This window comes from Pongo abelii, chromosome X, assembly GCF_028885655.2.
Source record: "Pongo abelii isolate AG06213 chromosome X, NHGRI_mPonAbe1-v2.0_pri, whole genome shotgun sequence".
NCBI classification, from domain to species: domain Eukaryota; kingdom Metazoa; phylum Chordata; class Mammalia; order Primates; family Hominidae; genus Pongo; species Pongo abelii.
Window position 1 is genome coordinate 124,826,829 of NC_072008.2, and position 11,146 is coordinate 124,837,974.

An 11,146-nucleotide genomic window follows, 5' to 3' on the forward strand; every position below is an offset into this window, starting at 1 on the left:
TGAGAATTTCTGGCCACACTTGTGGTTTCTCTATGACATGAAGGCTTTTTCTGATGCCAATCAGTGTGGCAGGAGGCATCTGGGCAAAGCAGAACCTAGACCCTCTCTTTGCTCTTTGCATTCTCTTCTTAGGAGTTTCCTTCTTTCTCATCAACTATCACTTCTCAGTGCGTGATTATGTATTAGGTGCTGTGGTGATATAGCATGGCACAAGACAAACAAGATGTCTGTTCTCGTGGAGCTTACAGGGAGAAAGACAGCAAATCTATACTTACAGATGGTGATAGGTTCTATGAAGGTAGTAGACAGATATGGCAGTGAGACAGAAAATAACTGAGGTCAGAGAAGGCCTCTTTGAGGAGTTGACATTGAAGCCGAGACTTGAAGGTTGAGAAGAAGCCAGCCATGGGAAGAGTAGAAGCAAGGTCTTGCACACCAAGGAGCACAGCTTGGCAAGAGGACTGCAGGCTAGATTTCGGCCCACCCTACACCTCAGCTGGATACCTTTGTGTAGAGAACAGTCTGCACGATCTTACATGAGAGTAGGGGGTAAGGGGATTGTTCCAGCAGATGGAATTTCATGTGTAGGAAAGAACATGTATTCTAGAAATTATGAGAACAGTGCCAGGAAAAGACTGATCACAAAGGGTCTTATGGAGTAAGATAAGGAGTTTGTATCTTATTTAATTCACAAGAAGCCAGTGAAGGTTTTTAAACAGGACGACTGAAAGGGTATGAATTATATTCTTTAAAAAACTCTCTAGTTGTGCAGAGAATCCACTGGAAGGGGAAAAACCAGTTAGGAGGCTATTGAGTAGTCGAATCAGAAATGCTAAAGGTTTGCATTACAATGAGAGTATTAATAGCTGAAGAGATGAGAAAGGGACAGATTTGAGAGACGTTTAGGAGGTAAGCCAGCAGATGGAATGGATGTAGAAAAGAATTAAAGAGGGCAACCAGGTTTCCGATGAAAGCATCTTGGTGGGTAGAAGTGCCATTTCCTAAGAGGAAAGAACAAGCAGAGAGGAGGAGCAAATCCAGAATGACATTTTAGTTACTTCAAGTTGGAGAGATCTGTGAGATACTCAAGTGGAGATGCCAAGTCAAATTTGTTATAAACTTGGAAGAGGGGTTTGAGACACAGGTATCAATTTGGAAATTATAATCATTGGGTTATCTTCAAGGCCTTGAAACAAAGATTAGATCACTAAGGGAAGGGAGTATAGAAAGGCGAAGTCCCAGAACAGAGCCCAGAGAAACTCTAGTTTGGGGGAATGAGGTAAAGAGTGGCCAAAGAGGAGAAAACTCAGAAAACTGTAATGCCACAGAAATCCTGAAAGGGGCTGTTTAAGGAAGAATAATGTGGGTAGCTGCTGCTGAAGGATCAAGAAAACCAAGAATAGAAAGAGACTGATGGCTTTGACCACGTGGTGGTCATTGCGGACCATAATCGGAGCAAGGGCACCAAACTGGAAAAATAAGAAGTGGTGGTCAGAGTGTGGAATTCTTAAGATTTTTTAATCTTGAGATTTTGGGAGTGATGTATATTTTCATTAAGAAAGGTCTAGGATCCTTGGCATGGTCCTGAGAGTAAGTGGACAAGGTAGGGTAGATGGCAAATCATTGGAAATGTAGAAGCTAAGAAACAGAAACGTTTGTGTGTTCAACGGCAAAATTGTCAAAGATTTGGGGTGGAGAGAAAGTGTAGTGAAACTGTGGTTGCCAAGCAGTCTTGAGCATGCTCATGACCACAAATTTTTAGTGAATTTAGTCAACCAATTTTCAATATTTTTATCTGCTTCATTTAGTGGCAAGGAAAAAGTAATATAGTGCAATTGAACTAGAGTTTGGGGTTTTGCCTAGTAGATATGATAGACAGCTAAGAGGAGAAAGGGAATGGAGTGAGTGAGTAGGTATCAGTTTCCTATTGCTGCTGTAACAAATCACCACAAACTTTGTGGCTTAAAATACAGACTTAAAATATTAGAGTTGCAGAGGTCAGAAGTGTCATTGAGCTGAAATCAAGGTGTGGGCAGAGCTGGAGTCTCCTTCTGGAGACTCTAGAGGAGAATCTGTTTCTTTGACTTTTCCAGCTTCTATAGCCTGCCCACATTCACTGGCTTATAGTTCCCTTCCTCCATCTTTAAAGCCAGCAACATCAGGCCAAGTCTTTCTCAGGCTGCCATCTCTTTGGTTCTCTCTTCTAATTCCCTCTCCCACTTTTAAGGATGCTTGTGATTGCATTGGGCCTATCTGACTGATCCAGAATAATCTCCCTATCCTAAAGTCAACTGATTAGTAACACTAACTCCATCTGCAACCTTAATTCCCCTCTGCCAGGTAACCTAACAGACCCACAGTGTTCTGGGGATTAGGACACGGGCATCTTTGGGGAGGCCAGCATTCTGCCTGTGATAATAACAACACATAATGGATGGAATTTAAACTGGGTAAGTAGGCAAATGAAGAAGATGGTAGGAAGGTAGAGTGAAAAAGTGGCTAGGTCAGCAGATTGGGGAAATAATCTGATGGGATTGAAACATTGCAGCAGTAGAGAAGAAATTTTCTAAATGGTGCCATTTCTGGTAATGGAAAAGGCTAGTGTAGGACCATGGGGATAAGTATCTGATGTAAGGTTGTAGAAAAGATCAGATGAGGAGGTCACGGAAGTGGAATTCCAGGTTGTGGGATAAGTCATCCCTGTGGATGTTAAAGTCACGAAGAATGATGAACAAACTTCAGTGTAGGAAGGAAGACTGATGATGCAAGGAAAGGCATAAACCCCACAAGCTGGATGAGCCTGTAAGTGAAAAGGAGCCTGTGGTGGTGCAGACTTGCCCAGAATCAGAAGGATGGAGCCCTGACATGCAACTCCATTCCCAGGGGCTGAGCTCAAAGTCACAGAGTCTGTGCAATGACCCCCTTGGGATGTGGGAGCCAAGGTCAAATCCCAAGAGAGACCAGCATTCCAGACTGTCCCCTGCCCCTCCCGTGGCTTCCATGAGCAGCAGGAAGTGCTGGGCTTGAGGACCGTGGGCTCTACCTGGCCTGGAAGGAGATGGCACTCCTGTGCCAGAGTAGGCACAGAGTAGGCACCCACAGCCTACTCTGGCTGTGACACAGTAGACTAGGAGGCAAGCAAGGGACCAAGTCACTCCCTGTATGTCGGGGGTGGGGGAAGGGTCTCCCATGAGGGGTGAGATCCGTCATTGTCCCCAGCCTCACAGCAGAATCACACTAGGTTGCAAGAGCAGAAATCTCACACGAGGCCAGGGAGACGATCCCAAGAGAGAATGGAAGAGGAGATAGCAAGGCCCTTTGTAGACAGTCAAGCCCTAGGCAGATAGAAGAGAAAAACACCATTTATGGTGATAGTGATTCCAAAGCAGTTTGATTAATTTAGCAAACATTTATCAAACATCAACCTGGTGCAGAGCCCTGTGGCAGGCACCGTGGGTGTTACAAACTTCAGGCAGGCCTAGACATTCACCCTAAAGGGCCTGTGCTTTCTTAGAGGAGCTAAACCATGTCCACACATACCACTGTCATTCAGGATAGTGTCTGGTGAGGGTGGTGGGGGACAGATATAGAAAAGTAGGCTGCCTGGAGGCCCTGAGTTTTGAGCCAGGCTGTAAAGGAGATCTTTGGGCTGGTCTTCCAGGGGTGTTCCCTGTCATCCCAACATTAAGTGGAAACCTCTGAGGGTTGTTGTGGCTTTAGGTCTCTCCCACTGGCCCATCTTGACCTTTATGGTGGGTCTGCAAATGGAAAGGACTTGGCCACTTCTGTTGACTGACAGAAGGAGGTGGGGTGGGGAAAGAGAGCACCTTTCCCTAAGAAAATCTGAAATCCTGGGTTGTGCCAACTACCTGGCTTGGCAAAGATCAGATGTCATGGGTGGGATAGCTGGAGATAAAGGAAAGGTAGCAACTACACACCAGAGATAAGGGAATGTGACATCCTGGATGGGTCTGCATCTGCAGGCAGCAGGCTCAGGCAGATAACCAAGGCTATGGAGATTGTTCCACGGACTTCTGGCTCACGTACTTGCCATGAAGAGAGCCCCAATGCAGGAGCTAGGAGGACACTCTCCCTCAGTTTCACTTCAGGTAGTTTCACTTCACTTATTGAAAGCACATCTGCTCAGCTTTTTCCTTCCTCTTCTGTTTGCTGGTGCTAACTCGTTTCCCCTCCCAGGGACTTGAAAACAACTGGTAAGATAGCTTACTGCCACTGCAACAGAACCATCTCCTCCAGGATCTGCCTCACTCCTTCACAACAACTTGCTCCATAACAAGCCCAGTGCCCAGTCCTATCTCCCTGCAGAAAGAAGCAGCTACTGCTGTGTACTTTTTGCCCTAGAGACTTCAAGATTGACAGCAGTCATCACATTGTGTTTCACACTCACTGATAAGTGGACAAGGCAACTGAAGAGGAAATGATTTAGTATAAACTGGAGTCTCGGCAAGTATATTGGAACGTTGACACTCTATGCAGCTAGGAAAGCTCAGCTTCCAGAGGTCTTAGCTAACCTCCACCCCAAAGAGGGGCACAGGAATGATGGGGGAAGAGGCACTAGGATGTAAAGCATGAGCAGTCTGTCATCTTTGGATTTCATCAGTCAAACAAGCAAGAGGTACAAATGACAGTTGTAAGGAGGCATGGCATTGGTACATGTAAGGCACTCAATAAATTTGGTAAATGAATAAATAAATGGTTTAATGAATAAAGTTGATCACTTTAGGTAGGAGATGAAGAAGATCAGAGGGCACTGACCAGGCAAATACAGAAAATAATGGTGGTACAGGCCGGGCACGGTGGCTCATGCCTGTAATTCCAACACTTTGGGAGGCCGAGGCGGGCGGATCACGAGGTCAGGAGATTGAGACCATCCTGGCTAACACAGTGAAACCCCATCTCTACTAAAAACACAAAAAAATTAGTTGGGCATGGTGTCGGGCGCCTGTAGTCCCAGCTACTCGAGAGGCTGAGGCAGGAGAATGGTGTGAACCCGGGAGGTGGAGCTTGCAGTGAGCCAAGATCACACCACTGCACTCCAGACTGGGTGACAAAGTGAGACTCTGTCTCAAAAAAAAAAAAAAAAAAAAAAAATGGTGGTACAAATAGGAGTATGTGTCCTATGGAAGGCAGGAAACCTACTTAGTGATAGTAATTACATAATAGTCTTGATATTGCTTCTGGGCCTTGCAGAACCTAAAATGTTTCCTCTCTGCCCTTTACAGAAGAAGTTTCCCCAATCCAGGGTGCCTCCACATTGGATCACTATAGTGCTGCTAATAATCGTAAAATGAAAAGGAGAGGACTCGTGTGGACCTAAAGGCTAGCCCTGGAGGCTAAGGCCTCAAAGAAAAGGTAGAGTTCTGGATTCTGAGTTGTCCTAGAGCTTAAGGGCCTTGATCTTCATTGGACGCAGAGCATGTCAATCTGATGTTTTCAGCAAATGAGCTTAGAGCTCACTGAGAGCCCCTCCTTGACCCTTCCAGTTCCGCTCCCTGTCACTTACCAACCTGAATCTTTCCCGCCTTGTTTAAGTCCTCTCAGGCCAACCTCGGCGGGAGGCTCCTGGGATCAGCTCCCTGCCCTTCCCACCTTAGGGTGTCCTCAGAGACAGACATTCCCTCAGTAAGGAGGCAGACTCTTATTCTCTCAGCAGCCCAGCCCCTCACCTCCCCTCAGCCACAGCCACGTCAGTGGCCACCGTCTTCACCGTCGTCACCTCAGCCTAGTCGCCACTCCAGTTGAGGCACTGACTGGCGTCATGTCTGCCACAGGAGATCGAGACCCTATCCAAGAGGACCAGGAGGCCTCAGTGAGCCAGGAGGGAGTGCAGGCCGAGGCCGGAGGTGACCGGGAGGGTGGTGACTCTGGCCCCGAAAGTGGCAACACGGTGCCCGCGGCCGAGGTGGCCGGAGTCGCAGGGCCCATGAGAGGCCTCGGGGAGGAGGAGGGTGAGCAGGCGGCAGGCTTGGCCGCAGCCCCCGGGGGTGGGAACGCCGAGGAAGACTCAGAGATCAGGATAGTAGTGGAAATGGTGGAGGAGGAGGAGGAGGAGGAAGAAGAGGAGGAGGAGGAAGAGAGGAACGAGGCAGACAACTTTGACTTGGTCGCGGCCGCCCGTCGCTACCCCATAAGAGGCTTTCGCGTGGAGTTTCTGGACATGGTCCACTCCCTTCTCTGCCGCATCTATCACAACGACCACATCCTGATCGGGATGCGTGGCGGCCGCCTGATGCCGAGGCACCGCACTGCGGCGCCCAGTGGCTCAGAAGAGCCCCAGCTGTTGCTGGTGCATGAGAGGCTGGGCGCGGGGGCCGCGGGCCCTGAGGGCGAGGGCCTGGGCCAGCTCCAGGAGGCCGCGTCAGTCCCAGAGCCTGAGGTGCCAGCAGACCCAGCCGAGATAGCCAGGGAGCCTGCAGAAGAGCCCGCAGAGGAGGCCTCAGAGAAGCCCACAGAGGAGGCCGCAGAGGAGAAGCTTGCAGAGGAGGCCGCAGAGGAACCGGCCACAGAGGAACCGGCTGCAGAGGAGGAGCCCGCAGAGGAACCGGCCGCGGAGGAACCGGCCACAGAGGAAGCTGCTGCACCTGAGGGTGAGGAACGGGCTATCTGCAGTGGCGGGGAGGCAGGGACCCGTGCACCCAAGGGTTCCAGGCAGGGCCGCGGTGCACGCACAGTTGGTGAAGCGGGTGGTGAAGTGGGGGTCGGGGCCTCGGGTGGTGAAGTGGGGGTCAGGGCCGTCCTGAAACTTAAGGCCAGATGTGTCCCAATGAGTCGAAGCCCAATTCTCTAACGACCTCTATGATTTTTTAGAAAACATGCTGCCCTCTACCAACCTGTGTTTGATAGAAGATCTGAGATCATCAATGCCATTTGGGGGGCCCACAGATGAATGGCCAGGTAGATAGGGGTTCAGGAGGGAGCTCGGCAGGAAACAAGAGACAACGGAAAGAAAAGAACAGGCAAATGGCAGGCATCCTTTTTTGTTCATGACTTTTCAAAGTGTAAAGATTCTTAGAAAGTCGATCCCCAAATGATGAAGCATACAGGGGCCCTTGGTAAAAATGAAACATTCAGGGGGTTGAGGAACCAATGAGCTTCACCATATAATTTGTCTTTTGAGGCAACAAATATTTTCCCAACAAAGTTCTGACCAAAACACTTAGAATGAGATCAGACACCATGATTCTGATCTCTTCTCCAAAGAACTAGAAATAATCAGCAGCTTTGGGTGGGAGATTTACTGGAAAAAAGGGAAATAGTGTCACTGTGGAAATGATCAAGCAGCAGCAACGTGAGGGCCATGGCACTGTTGTGAAAACCAGTAAGAAGGTGCCCAGCTATTCCTTCCTTAGTTAAGTCTATCCTCCTGCTTCTCCTGAGGGTGGAGTACTGGGTGCCGCTGCTAGTTATAAATTGGGCTATATTTTCTGTGAATGTCTGGTCCCAACATCTGTATTATTCTTCACTAAAGAAGTCACTAAATATCAGCATGAAAAGTGGGATGAAGAGGCTCAAGATGCTGCAGGCGAGGAAGAGAAAGAAGAGAAAGAGAAGGATGCGGAAAACAAGGTGAAGAACTCCAAAGGGACCTAGACGCAGCAGAGGGGAAGCAGAGAAAATCCAGGTATCGGTGTATAGCTTTGAGAATCACTCAACTATTCCTGGCATTTACCTGTTGCTGACAGTTTTATTTAAAAAAAAAATTCCCAGTAAATTAATTAAGAAAAAGTTTTAGTTTAAGAATTCAATTTAACTTACTTAAAATGTTACTAGAATATTCATGTACCTAGTAATATGAACTGCAGTGTGTTCTGAAATACACTTCATGGCTACTCATTTGTTCATGTTGAGGTCTTTTGTCCTCTGGCTGCAGGACTACTAACAAGTGGCAAATGTATCAGACCTACTACCTAAGATCAATATTTGTGTAGAAAACAGTTGCCAGACGCAGCATCTAACTTGCTTGGGCCACACATTAGTTGGGACTTCATTACTTAGCCACAGAAATGCAGGCTCCCATAGTAACTAGAAGACAACTCAATGCCTTTTACAAAGTGACTACTTACAAATAGCAAAAAGCTAAGAATTTCAAGTAGGACCACATTTAATGACTAATACCTAAATATTTGTTTAGCTATATATCTTTGTATTTTATGTGACAAATGAAAAGAATGTGTGTAATTAAATCTTAAGGCATATCTGTCTTTGAGTATATTTAAATGGTTAACATTTTTTCTTTTTTTTTTTTTTTTTCATTTTCACAGCTGTATTATTTCAAAACAGCTTCTTTCCCATATGGTAGATATGGAAACCAAGGGTCTGGGAGAGTAAGGGAGTATCATTTGTGGAACTAGCACAGGCTGTTAAAGCTTGAGAGATTTATTTAAACCCCAGAATTGCCTCTCATGTAAAAACAACAACAAGCTTTTCTGGTGCTAGGGAGACAAGGTTGGTGTGATCATTTGACTGGAACCATCAGTTCCACAAGCACCCTGATATCTAAGCTTGCGAGTTACAAAAGGAAAAGGTGTTCTTTTCTACTTGTTTAAGATACAGCACACAAATGTTGCAGATATACACAGAGCTGGCCATTTTCTTCTATTTAGAAAGTCACTGGTGCTGGTTATGTACCATTGTTTATTTTTTTTCTCATTTCATTCTGTAGTTGGGAAGAATAGAAAGAAGATGAAGAAAGAAGACTCTGTTGTTCATTGTTTTTATTTTATTTTATCCAGATGCCTGTGAGAATTTTAACACATATCATTCCAAAGTTCATTACCTTAAAAGTGATATCTAGTGACATCTAACTTTTATCTTTCACAAATGTATTTGACAGTGATTGTTCAAGTTAGAAGTAAAAGTTTGTTTTAAATGAATAAATTGAAACGGGGAGATTTTTCAATAAATAATTCTGACTCAAATCTCTCTTTTACCTCTTTGTTTTGGCCCACCATACCTTCATTGAAAGGTATTACTTTCCACCATTTAGTAAGACTGTTTTAAATTCTTTTACTGCATCCAAAAGTCAATTAAAACGTCAAGTTTAAAACCATTTTTGAAAAGAGAGAGATGGGGCTCAAGTCTTCAGAGCTGTACTGTCTATTACCTTAGTCACTAGTAACGTTGTGGCTGCTGAGCACTTGTAATATGGCTAGTCTGTTTAATATGTGCTGTAAGCGTGAAAATAATATTGCATATCTTACTAATGATTTTCATACTGATTACATGTTGAGATGATAATACTTGAATTAAAATGAAATATTAAAGTTCTTGTTGGTTTCTTTTTATTTTCAAATGTGGCTACTAGAACATTTAGAATTACCCATGTAGATCACATTACATGTCTATTGGACAATACTGCTCTAGAGCATGGTTTTGAAGAAAACTTCATGGATGGCCCAGGTTGCCTGGAAGCCACATGGTATTGCTGAGCTTGGGCCCAGACTTTGATTTGGAGCAGTGGTTCTCAAAGTTTGGTCCCCAAACAGCATCATCAGCATTACCTGGGAATTCTCAGACTCCACCCAAGACCTACGGAATCCGAAATTCTGGGGTGGGGTCAGCAATCTGTGTTTTAACAGGCCCCCCAGGGGCTTCTGATGAACACTAAGGTTTGAGAACCACTGGTTTCAAGCAACAGAGGAAGAAGCTGAGCACCTCCTGTCGAGCCAGGGTTAATTCACTGGCTGGGGGCTGTTTAGGTAAATTGAAAGGGACAGCAAGGGATGGGCTGGGGAGGAGACTAGAATTCACAGGGGCTGAGGCCTAGAGAGGAAAAATGCATAAAGGAAAAAGTTGAGTCCAAAAGGATACAAACATGATACCATGCATATGACTTCTAAGAAAACATACAAATGATCACCATAAATTGATTATGGGTACATATAGAGAGACTAAAAGATGTGCTTGTAAGAGATGCATACAAGTGTAGCATACAGAAAGGTGTGCATTCGAAAGAAGCACATTTGAGATGGTGGTTACCTCTCAGGGAAAGAAAGGGAGGGGCATTCTAGTAGAGAAGGCTCCACAGCAGGCATCAACTATATTTGTAATGCTACATTTCTTAAGCTGAATAGTAGATACATGGATGTTTATAGTAATGTTTTCTACAATTTTGTGTAGGTCTGAAATATTTCTAAAGCGGGAGGGGGAAGGGTAGCAGTTCTTTCCACACCACTGGGGCAGGACTTAGAGGAGTCTGAGAATTCTAGAACCCAGCCTGGCCTTTGAGGTCATTATGAAGGTACATTTGTCATGGAAGGAGATAAACCATTAAATAAAACATGCTGTATTCGTTTATTTAAACATTTCAAATATTTAGGCATATGGTATGTGGATCCCAAGTTGAACTCTTGTTCTAAACCCTGAAAATGTTACAGGTGAGCCAGGCTCATTATCTAGCCTATAACCCCTTTCCCTTCCTCCCTCCATGCCACTTTGTTACCTGAGCACAGTAGGGCCCCTTGCTTCTGAAAAGCGCTTGTTGCAGTAGCCCACCTTGCTGTAGGACTTGGACTTCGTCCCTGACCCAGGCTACAGTGCAACCACCAATCACCTTGTCTCTTCTGCGCGCCCCCCAACCACACCCCCTCTTTATTCTCCAGGTGTCCAAACGCAAAACCTCTTCAATGGCCCTTCTCCCCCATACCAAATATCAATGCGCACCTGAAAGCCATCAGCTTGGTCAGGCAAACCTACGTGGACGCCCTTTATTCTCAGAACCACCTCTTAAGAACATTTTACTTCGGCCGGGCGCAGTGGCTCACGCCTGTAATCCCAGCACTTTGGGAGGCCGTAGATGAGCAGATCACAAGGTCAGGAGATCGAGACCATCCTGGCTAACATGGTGAAACCCCCTCTCTACTAAAACTACAAAAAAAATTAGCCAGGCGTGGTGGCGGGCACCTGTAGTCCCAGCTACTCGGGAGGCTGAGGCAGGAGAAAGGCGTGAACCTGGGAGTTGGAGCTTGCAGTAAGCCGAAATCGCGCCACTGCACTCCAGCCTGGGCGACAGAGCGAGACTCTGTCTCAAAAAAAAAAAAAAAAGAACATTTTACTTCTTTGACAACCTTCAGCTCTGAGTTGTCAATATCCTATTTGATTTCCCGCCCCATGTCACAGACAGAGA

The 11,146-nt window shown here is 45.9% G+C and overlaps 1 protein-coding gene across 1 annotated transcript; it reads left to right on the top strand.

Moving 5' to 3' along the window:
• The first annotated feature begins 5,779 nt into the window (after window positions 1–5,779).
• CT47C1 (cancer/testis antigen family 47 member C1) lies at window positions 5,780–9,281 on the top strand. Its single transcript, XM_024240414.2, has 3 exons — window positions 5,780–6,608; window positions 7,490–7,642; window positions 8,684–9,281. The coding sequence occupies exons 1-2, from the start codon at window positions 5,780–5,782 to the stop codon at window positions 7,609–7,611; spliced, it is 951 nt and encodes a 316-aa protein (XP_024096182.1). The 3' UTR covers window positions 7,612–7,642; window positions 8,684–9,281.
• The last annotated feature ends 1,865 nt before the right edge of the window (window positions 9,282–11,146 follow it).

What these genes read in the sequence shown, in the direction of transcription:
- CT47C1 (XM_024240414.2), top strand. Translation starts at nt 5,780, where the DNA reads ATGTCTGCCACAGGAGATCGAGACCCTATCCAAGAGGACCAGGAGGCC. An exon ending in GGAAGCTGCTGCACCTGAGG is followed by an intron (nt 6,609 to 7,489) that starts GTGAGGAACGGG and finishes TCTTCACTAAAG; the next exon opens with AAGTCACTAAATATCAGCAT.